The following is a 23,333-nucleotide window of genomic DNA, read 5'->3' on the forward strand; positions in this document are numbered from 1 at the left end:
TCTCATAGTTGTCAGACCCCGATTACCTTTGCTGGAACTGCAGGTTTCTGTTCCCCAATCTATTTCAGGGTAGTTGAAGTCCCCCATAATAATGACTTCTCCTTGAGTCGCAGCTTCATCTATTTGCTTTACGAGGATATTCTCCATTGCTTCCATTATTTTTGGAGATTTATAACAAACCCCTATCAGTAATTTATTATTTTTTCCCCCTCCCCTTATCTCCACCCACAGGGACTCTACATTTTCATTAGATTCACCTATATTATCACGCAGGATGGGTTTTAAGGTCGATTTTACAAACAGACACACCCCACCCCCTCGCTTATCTGTACGGTCATTTCTGAACAGGCTATAGCCCTGCAAGTTAACAGCCCAGTCATGGCTCTCATCCAGCCACGTCTCAGATATCCCCACCATGTCATAATTATGCTCCAACAACATTAGTTCTAATTCGTCCATTTTGTTGGCGAGGCTTCTGGCATTAGTATACATGCACTTGATGTTCCTCTCTGTACCTCTATTCTTTCTTAAATTACTAACTGTTCTAACCCCACCCCCCATGCCACCGCCACCCCCAACTTCCTTATTTGTGCCCAGGTCTCTATCTGCCCTATCTTCCCCTCCTATAAATTGAATACCCCCTTCCCCAATCCCTAGATTAAACACTCCTCCAAACTTCTAGCCATTTTCTCCCCCAGCACAGCTGCACCTTCCCCATTGAGGTGCAGCCCGTCCCTAGCGTAGAGCCTGTAGCCAACTGAGAAGTTGGCCCAGTTCTGCAGGAACCCAAACCCCTCCTTCCTACACCAATTCTTGAGCCACTTATTAACCTCCCTAATCTCCCGTTGCCTCTCTGGCGTGGCACGTGGTACAGGCAGTATTTCGGAAAATACCACGTTGGAGGTCCTTGCTTTCAGCTTGCAGCCTAATTCCCTGAAATCATCTTTAAGGACCTTCCACCTACCTCTAACTTTGTCATTTGTGCCAATGTGCACCATGACCGCTGGGTCCTCACCAGCCCCTCCCAGTAATCTGTCCACCCGATCAGCGATGTGTCGGACTCGAGCACCAGGTAGGCAGCACACCGTCCGACGATCCCTGTCTTTGTAACAGATTGCCCTATCTGTTCCCCTAATAATTGAGTCCCCCACTACCAGCACCTGTCTGGCCTGCCCTGCTCTCCTATTTCCCTCCTTACTGGAGCAGTCACTCCTCCGGCTTTCAGAGGACATGCCTGGCTGCAGCAGTGCTACCCCTGTACTGGTACCCCCCTTACATCTGCCAACTTAGCAAACTTATTGGGGTGAGCCAGATCAGGACTAGCCTCCCTGGCACTCTTCCCTCTACTCCGCTTTCTGACTGTCACCCAGCTAGCTGCTTCACTGTCCTGCAGCTCCATCCTACCATCCCCCTCCTCATCTATCCCATTGAGCGTCTGCTCAGTGCGCAGAAGACTCCTCTCCATATTGTCTATGGATCTCAGTGTTGATCCAGGGAACTAGTCTGATTACTGTACGTGGAGTCGGGAAGGAATTTTTTTCCCCAATGTGGAGCTTACTCTTTGCCACATGTTTTTTTTGCCTTCCTCTGGATCAACATGTTAGGGCATGTTAGGTTAGGCTATGGGTTGAACTAGATGGACTTAAAGTCTTCCTTCAACCTTAATAACTATGTTACTATGTTACTATTGGAGCACCCCCAGACGCAGGGCCGCTGGGTACTCGGTACTGGGCCTCTCTGTCTTGGTCCTGGGGTTGTCACGGTGGCTAGACCCGGTCCGTGACCCTGCTAAGGGGCGTCCAATGAAAGATGATGGTGCGTGGTGCAAGTCGCGATGAATAACGAGGACACCAGGTTGCAGTCTCTTTACCTCTTTACTGAAGGCTTTGGGATCCGCAATCCAGAGTACTGCTAACAGGGCTGGTCCGAAGGCACATCCAGATTTCCCTTTGCAGGTGGAAATCAGTGCCTACCTACTAGCGCCTGGGTGTTGTAGTACTTGCAGGAAATAGAAAAAAATCCAGCTCGACGAGGTGGTGAAAAAGCAAAGTCTTGGTACTTTATTCACTTCATATCAAAAAATAGAGGATAAAACAACAGCACAATATAATTAAAAACACTATCTACGCGTTTCTGGTGACATAGCACCCTTAGTCATGACTAAGGGTGCTATGTCACCAGAAACGCGTAGATAGTGTTTTTAATTATATTGTGCTGTTGTTTTATCCTCTATTTTTTGATATGAAGTGAATAAAGTACCAAGACTTTGCTTTTTCACCACCTCGTCGAGCTGGATTTTTTTCTATTTCCTGCATTCCTCACGCCTTGACACAGTGTTTCCGTGCTCCGAGCCTCCAGGGACTACAACTGTGGTGAGCTGGATTTTTTCTTTTGTTGTAGTACTTCCCTGCTGAGCACCACGGGATAGTCCTCACAACTGTCGTGTATGTTTCTGTTCTTTCTCTCTCCGTCCCCCAGATGATATGGATAGGACGTACCCGTATGACGGGGTAGGCCTGGAGTTATTTTATAGGGACCCTAGAGACGCCCCTCTCCCACAATTGCCTCCGTTGTCTTCATTAGGTGATTTAGGTGAGACAGCCAACCTAGAGTTAACTGCCCTGCCGTTGGTTTGAAGTAATGCGTAGAGCCCAATACTTCCTCGGCGTTCCGGCCACCGGCTACGCGCCTCAGTAGGATGTTGCCGATCTCGGGGCACGACTCCTACTGGTTCTATCGCCTTTGTGCTGTGATCTCGTTTCTCACTTCTCCACAATATATTCTGCTTCTTGTCCTTTCTTAGGATGCCGCCGCAAGGTAGTGCAGGCACGGCTCCGTAACGATCTGTCCTTGTGCTAGGCCGCTGTCAGGATCCCACCCCTGACAGGGACCCCCCTGAATCTCCCAGTAACTCCCTCTCTCACAGGATGTTACCTGGGCAAAACCCAGTCAGCTTCTCTCTAACTTCCTATCCAACCCCCAGTTTTACCGGAGTGTGAGGAGTGGCCTAATACATAGAACCCTTTGCTCCCCCTGGTGGCCGGAGTGTGAAGTGTAATGTGTGACTGTGATACCTGGTCAGGTGACCTCCTTTAGTGCAATCAGACGTAACATCACTCCCCTTAGTGGCGGAGCGACATTACTGCAACGACCAGGACTCTGGGGCGCTGCACTATGTAATACAAAAACCACCCTTAGATATCACATCCTGCTTCCACCATGTGTCTAATTCCTCTCTCCCACCTGGTGAATCTCATCACCTGTGCTTGGAACGTAAAAAGTAGATGGAAACAGAAAACAAAGCAAAGAAAAGAAAAGAAAAGAAAAGAAAAACACAAAGCCAAACCACAACCTTCAGTACTTTACTTTGATGAATCAGAATGAATTCAATCTGAAATTCACACATAAAATACAGAGAAATAAAATAGATTTTACATTCCCAGATGGAGGTTGTGATTTTTTAAGATATGTAACTTTTTTATGAAAGATATTTTTCTAAAAAAGATTTGAAACATTTTTTTTTAACGGACCTTTCTGAGCTGGATTATACCTTCATGATTCACTTGTTCCTGCCACACTGCAGCTTCCGTGCTTGGATACTGGGACAAATAGATGGCTGAGCTGACTTTTTTCTATATTTTTTCTTTTTATTTAAATGGTGAAAAAAAATTCCTAAATTTGTTAAAAAAAGAAAAAAATTGTGCCATTTTCTGAGACCAGTAGCATCTCCATTTTTCGTGATCTGTGGTTGGGTGAGGGCTTTTATTTTGTGCGCCGAGCTGACATTTTTATTTATATTATTTTGGGGTAGATATGATCTTTTGCTCGCCCATTATTGCATTTTATTGCTATGTAGCAGTGACCAAAAAACACGTAATTCTGGAGCTTTTAATTTTTTTCTCGTTACGCCGTTTAGCGATCGGGTTATTTATTTTTTTATATTGATTGATCGGGCGATTCTGAAATATGTGTACATTTGATTTTATTATTGTTTTATTTTGAATGGAACGAAAGGGGGGTGATTTGAACTTTTATATACTTTTTTCATATTTAAAAAAAAAAACACGGGGCAATGTTCATAGCAATCTGGAAATGACAACATAAGCGGTCTGCTGCAGACCTCTACTTGTCATGCCATCCAATCGGTGACCCGCGATCATGTGATGGGGTTACCGATGGGCAGTATTTACTACACACTCCTCTTCCGGTTCCAGTAAATGCCGCTGTCAGAGATTGACATCAGCATTTAAATAGTTAACAGCCGAGGGTGGATCGCAATTCCACCCATAGCTGTTAAGGGCACATGTCCGCTACATATATCAGCTGGCATGTGCCTGAAAAGGTGAGGGCTAAGCACCGGAGTCCACACCAAACAGAGGGATTATGATTTGCTCTAAAGTTTAATGGTCTATTTCCTACTTTTCAGAGACTCTCTTACTGGCCATCGCAAAAGATGGTACCATGAGAATCGGTCTGCCACCTAGAGATCCTCAAGATGGCTATAGTCATAGAGCCGCAGTTGTGGGAAAACTGGGAAATGCCAGCCACGTTCTCTGCAGTCCAGAAGGGGAACTGTTCTGTGTCCACGATAAAGACCTTTACAAGGGGCCACTTCAAGCAAAGGAAGGTGTTGATTGGTTTTCTACAGCCAGAAGAGTCGGAAGATGTGAATGGAGCGAGTATAAAATTCTTTTCTTCCATCCAAACGGAGAACTGTATGGAACAACCAAAAGTGGAGAGTTCTACAAAGGTCCACAGCCGGACAATGAAAATGTACCCTGGATGTATGGCCAAGCCGAACAGATTGGGACCAGTGGTTGGGAGAATTGTGAAGCCTTATTCTTTGATCTATCTGGTGTTCTGTACGCAGTGACCAAACAAGATAATATAGTGAAATCAAAGCCACCAACAGCTCACGACTTCAAGAAGTGGATGGAGACAGTCACCGTGGCCGGAAGAAAGAACTGGCAGAATCTCACACATTTCATGTCATTTGGTCCCGCTGGAGAACTGTGGTGTGTAGAAAAAAGGAATGGAAATATTTACTGCGGATCCATACCACCTGATGGTAGATACTTGGAGACCGCTGAGAAATTAGGATGCTACTACAACACATTTCCTTTTCTCTCTTTCACAAAAGACAAGACAATTGGCAGCATCATCAGCTTTGAGTTTCTTCTTGATAATGCCAAGAGGTCTCGTGAGAACCCAGAAGTGATTGAGGAGCGAGTCTACGATAACCGGAAGAGCAGCTCCACGTTAAAGCATTGCTTCACGTGAGTATTGTGATGTTTCTGTCAAAGGCTAAGCATAAAGTACGGCATATATAAAAATGACTATGAACCTAATCTATAGTAACAGCAAAAAGCAGTGGGAACGGCTTGGGCTAGTATAGCAAAATGAAGATAAAGAAAAATGGCGGGGCGGAGGGACTTTCCATGAATAGTCATATTTGCATGCCATGCGCGCACTCTTCACACTCTATGCAACATACTTTATTTTTATTTTTTTAAGTAATTCTATTTACAAAAGTCTTTATCTTTATATGCGTAATATGATAAAAAGTAAAAAAAAGGTGATTTGGGCGCTAGGCACAGTGTACTCCTTAGTGATACTGGCTGCGCACTACATTTGACCTGTGAACGGTGTTCAATGAGCCACTAGAATTATGGTGATGCTGAAGCCAAATTTATTTTGTATTTGTATTATTCTATCTCAGGTTTGATAAAACAGTGAAGTCATCCAGCTCCTTCTCCCAAGAGCACGGATTTACAGTTGAAGTCGGTACCTTGCTCAAGTTTAAAACTGGGATACCGCGTATTGCCGAGTTTGAGGCCCAAGTGACAATAAATCTAAGCACAACCAACGTCTGGAGCTTCACAGAAACCAACGAGACCGAGGTAAATGAACGTTGTCTGCATGGGGGCAACTACGTTCCCACAGGCTCTGGGTGTCCATATATCATGGTCCAAGTTCTGCTCTCCTACAGCAGTAATGTCTCTGTTTGTGGCCCTCGTAAAGCAGTACAATTCTGTCTGGTTCTCCCTTAGAGAAATAAAGTCCCCATATACAGTGGTGAAAATAAGGATTTGATACTCTGCCGACTTTTCAGTTTTCCACCTACACAGAATGGAGAGGTCAGTAATTGTTATCGTAGGTACACTTCACCTGTGAGAGACAGAATGTAAAAATAAAAACCAGAAAATCACAATGTAGGATTTTTACATTATTAAATTGAATTTTATTGCATGAAATAAGTGTGTGATACAATAGAAAATCAGAAGTTAATATTTGCTCCAGAAACCTTTGTTTGCAGTTACAGAGGTCAGACATTTTCTGTGGTTCTTGACCAGGTTTGCTCACACTGCAGTAGGGATATTGGCCCCCTCCTCCATACAGATCTTCTAGATTTCGGAGCTGTCACTGGGCAATATTGAGTTTCAGCTCCTCCAAAGATTTTCTATTGGGTTGAGGTGTGGAGACTGGCTAGGACCAGGCTCCAGGATCTTGCAATGATTCTTTATCTTTATAATAATCTTTATTTATTTTTTTTTTATATAGCGCTAACATACTCTGCAGCGCTTTACAGGTTGCACACATTATCATCGCTGTCCCCGTTGGGGCTCACAATCTAAATTCCCTATCAGTATGTCTTTGGAATGTGGGAGGAAACCGGAGTACCCGGAGGAAACCCACGCAAACACGGAGAGAACATACAAACTCTTTGCAGATGTTGTCCTTGGTGGGGTTTGAACCCAGGACTCCAGCGCTGCAAGGCTGCACTGCTAACCACTGAGCCACCATGCTGCCCATGATTCTTGAAGAGTCTCTCCTTAGTTGCCCAGGCTGTGTGTTTCTATTCATTGTCATGCTGGAAAACCCAGCCACGGCCCATCTTCAATGCTTTTACTGAAGGAAGGAGGTTGTGGGCCAAAATCTTGCGATACATGACACCACATTAGAGATGGGCGAACCCGAACAGTAAAGTTTGGTGTCTGTACCGAACACCTACTGTTTGGGCACAGACACCAAACATGGATTTCACCAGGAAGTCCGTGTTACTGTTTGGGTTCGGTCCCTCGAACACCAGGTGTTTGTCGTGCTGTCATGTGCATGACAGCGCAGCATACACCGCTTCTGTCCAGCGGTAAAACCATCATAACAGTGAGAAGCGTCCGCTGATGGGAGCAGTAGTCCCATCAGCCGACACCAGTGACTGGAGGTGATCTTTATACCTCCGATCACAGCCGCGCGCTCATGCTGTTTTTTCCTGATGATTTTACCGCCAATCAGAAGCAGTGTTTGCCACGCTGTCATGCACATAACAGCGTGGCAAACACTGGATGTCCGGGCCCCTCATTCAAGTGAATGGGGTCTGGGTTCAGGTCCATGAATTGTTCTGGTACCCAGACCCGAACTTTTTGTAACTGTTCGGCCAAACCCGCTGGATCCGAACATGCAGGTGTCCATCTAATTCTAGAAACCATCCATCCTCCCTTCAATAGAGATTTGCAGAAATGCACCCCCAAATTTAATGTTTCCCCCACCATGTTTCGCAGCTGGGACGGTGTTCTTGGGGTCGTACTCATCTATTTTCTTCCTCCAAACATGGCGAGTGGAGTTGATACCAAAAAATCTGTTTTGGCCTCCTCTGACCACATGACCTTCTCTCATGTCTCCTCTGGATCATCCCGATGGTCATTGACACGGGCCTGGACATGTGCTGGTGGGAGCAGGAGACCTTGTGTGCCCTGCAGGGTGTTAATCCATGACAGCGTAGTGTGTTACTAATGGTAATATCTGAGACTGTGGTCCCAGCTCTCTTCAGGTCATTGACCAGGTCCTCCTCTAGTTCTGGGCTGATTCTCGACCTTCCTCAGAATCATCCTTACACTATCAGGCGAAATCTTGCATGGAGAATGAGGAAGATTGACAATCATCTTGTGTTTCTCCCATTTTCTAATAATTGCGCCAACAGTTGTTGCCTTCTCATCAATCTACTTGCCTATTGTCCAGTAGCTCATCACAGCCTTGGGCAGGTCTACAATTTTGTCCCAGCTCTTTGGTCTTGGCCATGGTGGAGAGGTTGGAGTGTGATTGTGTGCACAGGTGTCTTTTATATAGGTAACGAGGTCAGACAGGTGCAATTAATCCAGGTAATGAGTGTGGAGTAGGAGGCTTCTTACAGGAAAACTAACAGGTCTGTGGGAGGCAGAATTCTTGCTGGTTGGTCGGTGATCAAATACTTATTTCATGCAATAAAATGCAATTAAATTATGTAACAATCCTACAATGTGATTTTCTAGATTTTATTTTTATCAGCAGAGTATGAAATACTTATTTCCCCCTATATAAATAATATCCTCTCTATGGCACCCATACAGCAGTAGGGCCTCTCATTATGCCCCGATACTGTCGTTATTTCTACTTTTCTGCATTTAAACACAAGTACTGTTCCTATTTGTGTTCCCCATACATTACATTATAGTAGTAACTAGTGGTGATCGAACACTAAAATGCTCGACTGCTCCTTATTCGACTCGAGCACGTTGGACGCTCGGGTGCTTGACTTGAGTATAATGGAAGTCAATGTGAAACTCGAGTATTTTCGTGGCAGACTCTCCCAGGAGGTCTGGAAGGCAGTAAATCGCTAAAATGGATGGATAAAGTGCTGAAATGGCAAGGAAAGAGCCTTGGGAAGACTCGTAGAAGCATTTCTGACTCCCAGGTCACTGCTGGGAACAATGGTGTCAGAGTATTACGCCACTTTGATGGACTGATAATAAAACATACAAAACTGAGCAAAAATGGATTTTACAGAAAAAATGTTAGGAAACTTTTTTCTGTATAATTACTTGTATATAAGGCAAAATTAGAAAGAGGGAAAAAATAAAAACACCTCCTCCACCTCCTATACAAGGACTGATAACACCTCTATACACAGCTGATAACAAAGGATCCACCATTCATAATAGATGATATCACAGCTCACCTCCTCCTCCTGTACAATGACTGATAACACCTCTATACACAGCTGATAACACAGGATCCACCATTCACAATAGGTGATGTCACAGCTCACCTCCTCCTCCTGTACAATGACTGATAACACCTCTATATACAGTAGATAATACAGGATCCACCATTCACAATAGGTGATGTCACAGCTCACCTCCTCCTCCTGTACAATGACTAATAACACCTCTATATACAGTAGATAACACAGGATCCACCATTCACAATAGGTGATGTCACAGCTCACCTCCTCCTCCTGTACAATGACTGAGAACACCTCTATATACAGTAGATAACACAGAATCCACCATTCAAAATAGGTGATGTCACAGCTCACCTCCTCCTCCTCCTGTACAATGACTGATAACACCTCTATATCCAGTAGATAACACAGGATCCACCATTCACAATAGGTGATGTCACAGATCACCTCCTCCTCCTCCTGTACAGTGACTGATAACACCTCTATATACAGTAGATAACACAGGATCCACTATTCACAATAGGTGATGTCACAGCTCACCTCCTCATCCTGTACAATGACTGATAACTCTTCTATATACAGTAGATAACACAGGATCCACCATTCACAATAATTGATGTCACAGCTCACCTCCTTTTGTACAATGACTGGTAACACCTCTATATACAGTAGATAACACAGGATCCACCATTCGCAATAGGTGATGTCACAGCTCACCTCCTCCTCCTGTACAATGACTGATAACTCCTCTATATACAGTAGATAACACAGGATCCACCATTCACAATAATTGATGTCACAGCTCACCTCCTCCTCCTGTACAATGACTGATAACACCTCTATATACAGTATGTTATGACCCCAATGGCAGAGGGTCTCAGGAATCAATACAAAGTCTGCAAACACAAAAAACCAGCTCATAGGGCAGTGGTAACTGGGCTGACCATATATCTAATCCTAGCACCACAAATAGAAGTAGCCGGGGAACGTGCCTACGTTGGTTCTAGACGTCTCGCGCCAGCCGGAGAACTAACTAACCCTAGAAGGGAAAAGAAAGACCTTTCTTGCCTCCAGAGAAAAGACCTCAAAAGTTGGATACAAGCCCCCAACAAATAATAACGGTGAGGTAAGAGGAAAAAACAAACATAAGAATGAGCTAGGTATTTAGCAAAGAGAGGCCCACTAGCTAATAGCAGAATATAGTAAGATGACTTATATGGTCAGCAAAAACCCTATTAAAATATCCACGCTGGATATTCAAGAACCCCCGAACCGTCTAATGGCCGGGGGGAGAACACCAGCCCCCTAGAGCTTCCAGCAAGGTCAGAAATCACATTTAGTACAAGCTGGACAAAAATAGTAGCAAAGCAAGTAACTCAAAAAACAAAGAAGCAAGACTTAGCTTAATTTTGCAAGAGCCAGGACCAGCAGACAGGAGCAACAGAAGGATCTGATTACAACGATGCCAGGCACTGGACTAAGGATCCAGGAAGTTAATATAGCGCCACCCCTGGACTAACGACCCAGGTGAGTGCCAAACAGAAAAAAGACAATCCCAGAGTCATACCACTAGTGACCACAAGAGGGAGCCAAAAAGTCTAATTCACAACAGTACCCCCCCCTTAAGGAGGGGTCACCGAACCCTCACCAAGACCACCAGGGCGATCAGGATGAGCAGCGTGAAAGGCACGAACTAAATCGGCCGCATGCACATCAGAGGCAACCACCCTGGAATTATCCTCCTGACCATAGCCCTTCCACTTGACCAGATACTGAAGCCTCCGCCTGGAGAGACGAGAATCCAAGATCTTCTCCACCACGTACTCCAACTCGCCCTCAACCAACACCGGAGCAGGAGGCCCAACAGAAGGAACCACAGGTACAACGTACCGCCTCAACAAAGACCTATGGAACACGTTGTGAATGGCAAACGACACAGGAAGATCCAAGCGAAAGGACACAGGATTAAGGATTTCCAATATCTTGTAAGGACCGATGAAGAGAGGCTTAAATTTAGGAGAGGAGACCTTCATAGGAACAAATCGAGAAGACAGCCATACCAAATCCCCAACACGAAGTCGGGGACCCACACCGCGGCGGCGGTTGGCAAAACGCTGAGCCTTCTCTTGTGACAACTTTAAGTTGTCCACCACATGATTCCAGATCTGCTGCAACCTATCCACCACAGAATCTACCCCAGGACAGTCAGAAGGCTCCACATGTCCCGAGGAAAAACGAGGATGGAAACCAGAGTTGCAGAAAAATGGCGAAACCAATGTAGCGGAACTAGCCCGATTATTAAGGGCAAACTCAGCCAACGGCAAGAAGGTCACCCAATCATCCTGATCCGCAGAAACAAAACACCTCAAATAAGCCTCCAGAGTCTGATTAGTTCGCTCCGTTTGTCCATTAGTCTGAGGATGAAAGGCAGACGAAAACGACAACTCAATGCCCATCCTAGCACAAAAGGATCGCCAGAACCTGGAAACAAACTGGGATCCTCTGTCAGACACAATATTCTCAGGAATGCCGTGTAAACGAACCACATTCTGAAAGAACACAGGAACCAGATCAGAAGAGGAAGGCAGCTTAGGCAAAGGTACCAAATGGACCATCTTAGAAAAGCGATCACATACCACCCAGATGACAGACATGCCCTGAGACACCGGGAGATCTGAAATGAAATCCATGGAAATGTGTGTCCAAGGCCTCTTCGGGACAGGCAAGGGCAAGAGCAACCCGCTGGCACGCGAACAGCAAGGCTTAGCTCGAGCACAAGTCCCACAGGACTGCACAAACGACCGCACATCCCGTGACAAGGAAGGCCACCAAAAGGACCTGGCCACCAGATCTCTGGTGCCAAAAATTCCCGGATGCCCTGCCAACACCGAGGAATGAACCTCGGAAATGACTCTGCTGGTCCATTTATCAGGAACAAACAGTCTGTCAGGTGGACAAGAGTCAGGTCTACCAGCCTGAAATCTCTGCAACACACGTCGCAAATCCGGAGAAATGGCTGACAAGATTACTCCCTCTTTAAGAATACCAACTGGTTCTGCGACTCCCGGAGAGTCAGGCACAAAGCTCCTTGAAAGAGCATCAGCCTTCACATTCTTTGAACCTGGTAAATACGAGACCACAAAGTCAAAACGGGAGAAAAACAATGACCAGCGGGCCTGTCTAGGATTCAGGCGTTTAGCAGACTCGAGATACATCAGATTTTTGTGATCAGTCAAGACTAGGGTTGAGCGATACCGTCCGATACTTGAAAGTATCGGTATCGGAAAGTATCGGCCGATACCGGCAAAGTATCGGATCTAATCCGATACCGATACCCGATACCAATACAAGTGAATGGGACACAAGTATCGGACGGTAAATCAGCCCTTTCTGTCCTTCTATATGGGGTTCTGGAGGGGGGGGAGAGTGTGGGCGGTGCGTGGGCGGAGACTGCGTGTCTCTGTGCGGGCGGGGTCTGTGCGGGCCTGCCAGGGATCTCATTATTCTATGCGGCCGGCGCTGTATGCCCAGGCTTGATGCGGCGTGGGAGGGCTCTGCGGCGTGCTGGGGGGGTCTATGCGGCGTGAGGGGGTCTAAGCGGCGTGCTGGGGGGTCTATGCGGCGTGAGGGGCTCTCTGCGGCGTTCTGGGGCGTCTATGCGGTGTGCTGGGGGATCTATGCGGCGTGAGGGGCTCTCTGCGGCGTTCTGGGGCGTCTATGCGGCGTGCTGGGGGGTCTATGCGGCGTGCTGGGGGGTCTATGCGGCGTGCGGGGGTCTCAGCGGCGTGCGGGGGTCTCTGCGGCGTGCTGGGGGGTCTCTGCGGCGTGCTGGGGGGTCTCTGCGGCGTGCGGGGGTCTCAGCGGCGTGCTGGGGGTCTCTGCGGCGTGCGGGGGTCTCAGCGGCGTGCTGGGTGGTCTATGCGGCGTGAGGGGCTCTCTGCGGCGTTCTGGGGCGTCTATGCGGCGTGCTGGGGGATCTATGCGGCGTGAGGGGCTCTCTGCGGCGTTCTGGGGCGTCTATGCGGCGTGCTGGGGGGTCTATGCGGCGTGCTGGGGGGTCTATGCGGCGTGCGGGGGTCTCAGCGGCGTGCGGGGGTCTCTGCGGTGTGCTGGGGGGTCTCTGCGGCGTGCTGGGGGGTCTCTGCGGCGTGCGGGGGTCTCAGCGGCGTGCTGGGGGGTCTCTGCGGCGTGCGGGGGTCTCAGCGGCGTGCTGGGTGGTCTATGCGGCGTGCGGGGGTCTCTGCGGCGTGCGGGGGTCTCAGCGGCGTGCTGGGGGGTCTCTGCGGCGTGGGGGGGGGTCTCTGCGGCGTGGGGGGGTGTCTCTGCGGCGTGTGGGGGGTCTCAGCGGCGTGCTGGGGGTCTCTGCGGCGTGCGGGGGTCTCAGCGGCGTGCTGGGTGGTCTATGCGGCGTGAGGGGCTCTCTGCGGCGTTCTGGGGCGTCTATGCGGCGTGCTGGGGGATCTATGCGGCGTGAGGGGCTCTCTGCGGCGTTCTGGGGCGTCTATGCGGCGTGCTGGGGGGTCTATGCGGCGTGCTGGGGGGTCTATGCGGCGTGCGGGGGTCTCAGCGGCGTGCGGGGGTCTCTGCGGTGTGCTGGGGGGTCTCTGCGGCGTGCTGGGGGGTCTCTGCGGCGTGCGGGGGTCTCAGCGGCGTGCTGGGGGGTCTCTGCGGCGTGCGGGGGTCTCAGCGGCGTGCTGGGTGGTCTATGCGGCGTGCGGGGGTCTCTGCGGCGTGCGGGGGTCTCAGCGGCGTGCTGGGGGGTCTCTGCGGCGTGGGGGGGGTCTCTGCGGCGTGGGGGGGTGTCTCTGCGGCGTGTGGGGGGTCTCTGCGGCGTGCGGGGGTCTCAGTGCGGGCATCGTCCGATGGGACTACAAGTCCCATCGGGCTATGCCTGCTACACTGACAGTGATTGACACATTAGCCAATGATGGGACAGTAGTAGTCCCATCATCCGGCTAATGTGTTGAATGAAAAAAAAAAAAAATACTCCATACATACATTCTACATACATACATACATATAGACATACAGTACATTCATACATTACATACATGACATACATTACATTAAACATAGATTACATACTCACCATTACTTGTCATTTTGATCCCCGAAGCCAGTGTCATCTATAAAAAATGTGAAAAAAAACAAACAACCAATATACTCCCTGTCCGCAGAAATCCACGAGTGTCCCACGACGATCTCCCGTGGAGAGCAGCAGCATCAAATAATGCGACCGCTCTCTAGGGCAGTGATGGCGAACCTATGACACGCGTAGTCATTTTCAGTGACACGCCGGCCGCCGGCCGCGGCCCCATAGAAATTGCTTCTTTCCCAGGGTCTGAAGGAGAGGAAACTCTCCTTCAGGCCCTGGGAACCATATTAATATGTAAAATAAAGAATTAAAATAAAAAATATTGCTATACTCACCTGTCCGACGCAGCCTGGACGTCCGCGAGGGAACCGGCAGCGTTGTTTGCTTAAAAATCGCGGTTTTCCTTCCTTACTTGAAGTCCCGGCTTGTGATTGGTTGCGTGCCGCCCATGTGACCGAGACGCGACCAATCACAGCAAGCCGTGACGTAATTTTAGGTCCTTCAGGATTTTAAAATTACGTTCCGGCGTTGTGATTGGTTGCGTCGCCCATGTGACCGCACGCAACCAATCACAACGCCGGAACGTAATTTTAAAATCCTGAAGGACCTAAAATTACGTCACGGCTTGCTGTGATTGGTCGCGTCTCGGTCACATGGGCGGCACGCAACCAATCACAAGCCGGGACTTCAAGTAAGGAAGGAAAACCGCGATTTTTAAGCAAACAACGCTGCCGGTTCCCTCGCGGACGTCCAGGCTGCGTCGGACAGGTGAGTATAGCAATATTTTTTATTTTAATTCTTTATTTTACACACATTAATGTTGTTTCGATACCGATACCCGATACCACAAAAGTATCGGATCTCGGTATCGGAATTCCGATACAGCAAATATCGGCCGATACCCGATACTTGCGGTATCGGAATACTAAACAATGGCATCCGATCCGATTTTTTATCGGATCGGATGCCATGCAGGAAGTCTGTGGGTCCAAACAACAGAGCTCCGGTGCAGAGCGTCTAGGCCTGGGACTTCCGGTAGGCTAGGCGCAGCTCCCGGAAGTCCCAGGCCTCTGCGTCGGATCTGTGTTGTTTGGGCGACATTGCGCTGCTCCCTGCTGCGCCGACCAGAAGTCCAAGGCTGCACTTCTGAGGCCTGAGGAGATTGCTGTCTGGACTCAGGCCCTGTGATAGCTGTCTGGACTCAGGCCCTGTGATAGCTGTCTGGACTCAGGCCCTGTGATTGCTGTCTGGAGGCCCTGTGATAGCTGTCTGGACTCAGGCCCTGTGATAGCTGTCTGGACTCAGGCCCTGTGATTGCTGTCTGGACTCAGGCCCTGTGATAGCTGTCTGGACTCAGGCCCTGTGATTGCTGTCTGGACTCAGGCCCTGTGATAGCTGTCTGGACTCAGGCCCTGTGATTGCTGTCTGGACTCAGGCCCTGTGATAGCTGTCTGGACTCAGGCCCTGTGATAGCTGTCTGGACTCAGGCCCTGTGATTGCTGTCTGGACTCAGGCCCTGTGATAGCTGTCTGGACTCAGGCCCTGTGATTGCTGTCTGGACTCAGGCCCTGTGATAGCTGTCTGGACTCAGGCCCTGTGATTGCTGTCTGGACTCAGGCCCTGTGATTGCTGTCTGGACTCAGGCCCTGTGATTGCTGTCTGGACTCAGGCCCTGTGATAGCTGTCTGGACTCAGGCCCTGTGATAGCTGTCTGGACTCAGGCCCTGTGATTGCTGTCTGGACTCAGGCCCTGTGATAGCTGTCTGGACTCAGGCCCTGTGATTGCTGTCTGGACTCAGGCCCTGTGATAGCTGTCTGGACTCAGGCCCTGTGATAGCTGTCTGGACTCAGGCCCTGTGATAGCTGTCTGGACTCAGGCCCTGTGATTGCTGTCTGGACTCAGGCCCTGTGATAGCTGTCTGGACTCAGGCCCTGTGATAGCTGTCTGGACTCAGGCCCTGTGATAGCTGTCTGGACTCAGGCCCTGTGATAGCTGTCTGGACTCAGGCCCTGTGATAGCTGTCTGGACTCAGGCCCTGTGATTGCTGTCTGGACTCAGGCCCTGTGATAGCTGTCTGGACTCGGGCCCTGTGATTGCTGTCTGGACTCGGGCCCTGTGATTGCTGTCTGGACTCAGGCCCTGTGATAGCTGTCTGGACTCAGGCCCTGTGATAGCTGTCTGGACTCAGGCCCTGTGATTGCTGTCTGGACTCAGGCCCTGTGATAGCTGTCTGGACTCAGGCCCTGTGATTGCTGTCTGGACTCAGGCCCTGTGATTGCTGTCTGGACTCAGGCCCTGTGATAGCTGTCTGGACTCAGGCCCTGTGATTGCTGTCTGGACTCAGGCCCTGTGATTGCTGTCTGGACTCAGGCCCTGTGATTGCTGTCTGGACTCAGGCCCTGTGATTGCTGTCTGGACTCAGGCTCTGTGATAGCTGTCTGGACTCAGGCCCTGTGATAGCTGTCTGGACTCAGGCCCTGTGATTGCTGTCTGGACTCAGGCCCTGTGATAGCTGTCTGGACTCAGGCCCTGTGATTGCTGTCTGGACTCAGGCCCTGTGATTGCTGTCTGGACTCAGGCCCTGTGATTGCTGTCTGGACTCAGGCCCTGTGATTGCTGTCTGGACTCAGGCCCTGTGACTACTACAGCAACCATCATCCAGTGAACTGTGGGGTGTCATTGGCCATTACTGAGATAAGTGAGAGGGAGGCATCAGTGATGGCGAACCTGTGGCAGTCCAGCTGTTGCAAAACTACAATTCCCATCATGGCTGGCCATTCAAAGCAAAGGCTTTGGCTGTAAAGACATGATGGGAATTGTAGTTTTGCAACAGCTGGAGTGCCACAGGTTCGCCATCACTGGAAGAATTCCCCCTCCCCCTCACTTATCTTAGTTCACGGCACCCCACACAAGTTAAATAATAGCAAGACCAACAAAAGAAACCAACTGACAGATGAACAAAGAAGTCACTAAGCAGGTAAGTTAATTCTAATTATACATATTTGTTATTTAAACTATACATGTCGCAAAATTGTTTTTTTATCAAGGTGACACACCACCCAAGTTATGCTCGGTTTTTTGGCGAATTTTGACACACCGAGCTCAAAAGGTTGCCCATCACTGCTCTAGGGGCTCAGAAACACAATGACGGGAGGAAGGTATCCTTCCGCCACTGTATTCCTCCGCCGCTGTAAAAAAAAAAGTCCCTAGTCTCACTTTATGGCATTGCTGTATGAGACATTTTCCCATGCAGCAATTGCCATAAAGTGACACTTTGAACTCAGGTAACCTCAGTGATGCACTGCAGGAGCCATTGTCTCCTGTCAGTGTGTCACTGAGGGTCCTATAGAGCAGTGACGTCACCCGATGTCACTGTTCTATAGGGGAGATCATCGTGGGACACTCGTTATTAAATGGACTACGGCGGACAGGTAGTATGCGGTTTATTATTTTACGTTTTTTGCAGGCGCTGAAGTATGGTAAGTATGGTGAAATGAAGAATATTAAAATACTTTTTCCTAATGTGTGCGTGTTTTATTAACCCTTTTCTTACTATTGGATTAATAACGGATAGGCGTCTTATTGACGCCTCTCCGTTATTAACCCGGCTTAATGTCACCTTACGATAGCAAGGTGACATTAACCCCTTATTACCCCATATCCCACCGCTACACGGGAGTGGGAAGAGAGGGGCTAAGTGCCGGAATTGGCGCATCTTACGGATGCGCCATTTTCGGGGCGGCTGCGGACTGGTATTTGTAGCCGGGGGGGGGCCAATATCCATGGCCCCTCTCTAGGCTATGAATATCAGCCCGCAGCTGTCTGCGTAGCCTTTCTGGCTATAAAATATAGGGGGACCCCACGTCATTTTTTTGGGGGGTCCCCCTATTTTAATAGCCAGTAAAGGTTACGCAGACAGCTGCGAGCTGATATTCATAGCAGGCTACAAATATTGGCCCCCGGCCGTCGGCTTTCCCCCTCTGGCGCAGAAAATTGCGCGGGAGCCCACGCCGTTTTTTTCCATTTTTTTTTTTTTTTAAATTCAACGCTCATAAAGGCCTCTTTCACCCTTGCGTCAGTACGGGTCCGTCGCTATGCGTCGAGCCGACGTACCGACGCACGTTGTGAAATTTGTACACGACGTGGGCAGCGGATGCAGTTTTTCAACGCATCCACTGCCCATTCTGAAGTGCGGGGAGGAGGGGGCAGAGTTTCTGCTGCGCATGCGCAGTAGAAAATGGCAGACGCGACGGACAAAAAAGTTCACTTGAACGTTTTTTCGTGCCGACGGTCCGCCAAAACTCGACGGATCCGTTGCAGAACGGACGCGACGTGTGGCCATTCGTCGCGATCCGTCGCTAATACAAGTCTATGGGGAAAAAAAATGCATCCTGCGAGCACATTTGCAGGATCCGTTTTTTTCCGCCAGATCCGTTTTTTCAGTCGGATCCGTTGTTTTCCGCCAGATCGGTTTTTTTCCACCGGATCCGGTTTTTTCCGCCAGATCCGTTTTTTTTACATTGGATCCGTTTTTTTCTGCCAGATCTGTTTTTTTCCACCGGATCCGTTTTTTTCCACCAGATCCGTTTTTTTTCCGCCAGATCCGTTTTTTCCTGAAGGATCCATTTTTTTCCGCCAGATCCGTTTTTTCTCATAGAGTAGTAATAGCGCCAGATTGCGCCTGATGGCCACACATTTCATCCGTTTTTTGCAGGATTCGTTAAAAAAAACTGTTTCCGCCGGACGGAAAACTCATAGGAACGTTTTTTGTCCGTTATTTTTCATGCATGTTTCCATTCAAATCATGCACATTTTCCGTTTATTTATTTTCCAAAAACCTCATCAAAACCTGCATCAAAACTGCATGAAAAACCGCACCAAAAACCTGCATCAAAAACAGCATCAAAAACCGCACCAAAAACCTGCATCAAAAACCGCACCAAAAACTGCATCAAAAACCGCACCAAAAACTGCATCAAAAACCGCACCAAAAACCTGCAGCAAAAAAGCACCAAAAACTGCATCAAAAACTGCATCAAAAACCGCACCAAAAAACTGCAGCAAAAAACTGCAGCAAAAAAAGCACCAAAAACTGCATCAAAAACCGCATCAAAAAGCTACATCAAAAACAGCACCAAAAACTGCACCAAAAACTGCATCAAAAACTGCACCAAAAACTGCATCAAAAACAGCACCAAAAAACTGCAGCAAAAAAAGCACCAAAAACTGCATCAAAAAGCTACATCAAAAACAGCACCAAAAACTGCATCAAAAACCGCACCAAAAACCTGCAGCAAAAAAGCACCAAAAACTGCATCAAAAACCGCATCAAAAACTGCACCAAAAACTGCATCAAAAACCGCATCAAAAAGCTGGAGCAAAAAAAGCACCAAAAACTGCATCAAATACTGCACCAAAAACTGCATCAAAAACCGCACCAAAAACCTGCAGCAAAAACTGCATCAAAAACCGCATCAAAACTGTACCAGTTTTTTATGCAGGTTTTGATGCAGTTTTTGGTGCAGTTTTTGATGCAGGTTTTGGTGCTGTTTTTGATGTAGCTTTTTGATGCGGTTTTTGATGCAGTTTTTGGTGCTTTTTTTGCTGCAGGTTTTTGGTGCTGTTTTTGATGCAGTTTTTGGTGCTTTTTTGCTGCAGGTTTTTGGTGCGGTTTTTGATGCAGTATTTGGTGCAATTTTTGATGCGGTTTTTGATGCAGTTTTTGGTGCTTTTTGCTGCAGGTTTTTGGTGCGGTTTTTGATGCAGTTTTTGGTGCAGTTTTTGATGCGTTTTTTGATGCAGTTTTTGGTGCTTTTTTGCTGCATGTTTTTGGTGCGGTTTTTGATGTAGTTTTTGGTTCAGTTTTTGATGCAGTTTTTGGTGCTTTTTTGCTGCAGGTTTTTGGTGCGGTTTTTGATGCAGTTTTTGGTGCTGTTTTTTTATGTAGCTTTTTGTTGAGGTTTTTGATGCAGTTTTTGGTGCTTTTTTTGCTGCAGGTTTTTGATGCCGTTTTTGATGCAGTTTTTGGTGCTTTTTTGCTGCAGGTTTTTGGTGCAGTTTTTGATGCGGTTTTTGATGCAGTTTTTGGTGCTGTTTTTGATGTAGCTTTTTGATGCGGTTTTTGATGCAGTTTTTGGTGCTTTTTTGCTGCAGGTTTATGATGCCGTTTTTGATGCAGTTTTTGGTGCTTTTTTGCTGCAGGTTTTTGATGCAGTTTTTGGTGCAGTATTTGATGCAGTTTTTGGTGTTTTTTGCTGCAGGTTTTTGGTGCAGCAAAAAAGCACCAAAAACTGCATCAAAAACCGCATCAAAAACTGCACCAAAAACTGCATCAAAAACCGCAGCAGAAAGCACCAAAAACTGCATCAAAAAACGCATCAAAAACTGCACCAAAAACTGCATCAAAAACCGCACCAAAAACCTGCAGCAAAAAAAGCACCAAAAACTGCATCAAAAACTGAACCAAAAACTACATCAAAAACCGCACCAAAAACATTGCAGCAAAAAAGCACCAAAAACTGCATCAAAAACCGCATGTTTTTGGTGCGGTTTTTGATGTAGTTTTTGGTTCAGTTTTTGATGCAGTTTTTGGTGCTTTTTTTGATGCAGGTTTTTGGTGCGGTTTTTGATGCAGTTTTTGGTGCAGTTTTTGATGCGGTTTTTGATGCAGTTTTTGGTGCTTTTTGCTGCAGGTTTTTGGTGCGGTTTTTGGTGCAGTTTTTGATGCGGTTTTTGATGCAGTTTTTGGTGCTTTTTTGCTGCATGTTTTTGGTGCGGTTTTTGATGTAGTTTTTGGTTCAGTTTTTGAAGCAGTTTTTGGTGCTTTTTTGCTGCAGGTTTTTGGTGCGGTTTTAGATGCTGTTTTTGATGCAGGTTTTTGGTGCGGTTTTTCATGCAGTTTAGTTTTGATGCAGGTTTTGATGAGGTTTTTGGAAAATAAATAAACGGAAAATGTGCATGATTTGAATGCAAACATGCATGAAACATAACGGACAAAAAACGTTCCTATGAGTTTTCCGTCCGGCGGAAAGTTTTTTTTTACGAATCCTGCAAAAAACGGATGAAATGTGTGGCCATCAGGCGCAATCCGGCGCTATTACAACTCTATGAGAAAAAACGGATCTGGTGGAAAAAAATGGATCCGGCAGGAAAAAACGGATCCGGCGGAAAAAAAACGGATCTAGCGGAAAAAAACGGATCCGGTGGAAAAAAAACGATCTGGCGGAAAACAACGGATCCGACTGAAAAAACGGATCTGGCGGAAAAAAACGGATCCTGCAAATGTGCTCGCAGGATGCATTTTTTTCCCCATAGACTTGTATTAGCGACGGATCGCGACGAATGGCCACACGTCGCGTCCGTTCTGCAACGGATCCGTCGAGTTTTGGCGGACCGTCGGCACGAAAAAAACGTTCAAGTGAACTTTTTTGTCCGTCGCGTCTGCCATTTTCTACTGCGCATGCGCAGCAGAAACTCTGCCCCCTCCTCCCCGCACTTCAGAATGGGCAGTGGATGCGTTGAAAAACTGCATCCGCTGCCCACGTCGTGTACAAATTTCACAACGTGCGTCGGTACGTCGGCTCGACGCATAGCGACGGACCCGTACTGACGCAAGGGTGAAAGAGGCCTTTATGAGCGTTGAATTTAAAAAAAAAAAAAATGGAAAAAAACGGCGTGGGCTCCCGCGCAATTTTCTGCGCCAGAGGGGGAAAGCCGACGGCCGGGGGCCAATATTTGTAGCCTGCTATGAATATCAGCTCGCAGCTGTCTGCGTAGCCTTTACTGGCTATTAAAATAGGGGGACCCCCCAAAAAAATGACGTGGGGTCCCCCTATATTTTATAGCCAGAAAGGCTACGCAGACAGCTGCGGGCTGATATTCATAGCCTAGAGAGGGGCCATGGATATTGGCCCCCCCCCGGCTACAAATACCAGTCCGCAGCCGCCCCGAAAATGGCGCATCCGTAAGATGCGCCAATTCCGGCACTTAGCCCCTCTCTTCCCACTCCCGTGTAGCGGTGGGATATGGGGTAATAAGGGGTTAATGTCACCTTGCTATCGTAAGGTGACATTAAGCCGGGTTAATAACGGAGAGGCGTCAATAAGACGCCTATCCGTTATTAATCCAATAGTAAGAAAAGGGTTAATAAAACACACACACATTAGGAAAAAGTATTTTAATATTCTTCATTTCACCATACTTACCATACTTCAGCGCCTGCAAAAAACGTAAAATAATAAACCGCATACTACCTGTCCGCCGTAGTCCAATTAATAACGAGTGTCCCACGACGATCTCCCCTATAGAACAGTGACATCGGGTGACGTCACTGCTCTATAGGACCCTCAGTGACACACTGACAGGAGACAATGGCTCCTGCAGTGCATCACTGAGGTTACTTGAGTTCAAAGTGTCACTTTATGGCAATTGCTGCATGGGAAAATGTCTCATACAGCAATGCCATAAAGTGAGACTAGGGACTTTTTTTTTACAGCGGCGGAGGAATACAGTGGCGGAAGGATACCTTCCTCCCGTCATTGTGTTTCTGAGCCCCTAGAGAGCGGTCGCATTATTTGATGCTGCTGCTCTCCACGGGAGATCGTCGTGGGACACTCGTGGATTTCTGCGGACAGGGAGTATATTGGTTGTTTGTTTTTTTCACATTTTTTATAGATGACACTGGCTTCGGGGATCAAAATGACAAGTAATGGTGAGTATGTAATCTATGTTTAATGTAATGTATGTCATGTATGTAATGTATGAATGTACTGTATGTCTATATGTATGTATGTATGTAGAATGTATGTATGGAGTATTTTTTTTTTTTTCATTCAACACATTAGCCGGATGATGGGACTACTACTGTCCCATCATTGGCTAATGTGTCAATCACTGTCAGTGTAGCAGGCATAGCCCGATGGGACTTGTAGTCCCATCGGACGATGCCCGCACTGAGACCCCCGCACGCCGCAGAGACCCCCCCCACGCCGCAGAGACCCCCCCCCACGCCGCAGAGACCCCCCCCCATGCCGCAGAGACCCCCCCCCCACGCCGCAGAGACCCCCCAGCACGCCGCAGAGACCCCCGCACGCCGCATAGACCCCCGCACGCCGCTGAGACCCCCCAGCACGCCGCTGAGACCCCCCAGCACGCCGCATAGACCCCCCAGCACGCCGCATAGACCCTCCAGCATGCCGCATAGACCCCCCAGCACGCCGCATAGACCCCCCAGCACGCCG

At 48.0% G+C, this 23,333-nt stretch overlaps 1 protein-coding gene across 1 annotated transcript in view; it reads left to right on the top strand.

Moving 5' to 3' along the window:
* Positions 1-23,333, top strand: part of LOC143793436 (uncharacterized) — a 63,745-nt gene that overhangs the window by 24,787 nt on the left and 15,625 nt on the right. The window contains exons 2-3 of the mRNA XM_077280392.1: positions 4,427-5,276; positions 5,720-5,900. Coding sequence (XP_077136507.1) covers positions 4,427-5,276; positions 5,720-5,900 — 1,031 coding nt within the window. The remainder of the gene's footprint in view (positions 1-4,426; positions 5,277-5,719; positions 5,901-23,333) is intronic.

Source organism: Ranitomeya variabilis, chromosome 1, assembly GCF_051348905.1.
Source record: "Ranitomeya variabilis isolate aRanVar5 chromosome 1, aRanVar5.hap1, whole genome shotgun sequence".
Classification (NCBI taxonomy): Eukaryota; Metazoa; Chordata; class Amphibia; order Anura; family Dendrobatidae; genus Ranitomeya; species Ranitomeya variabilis.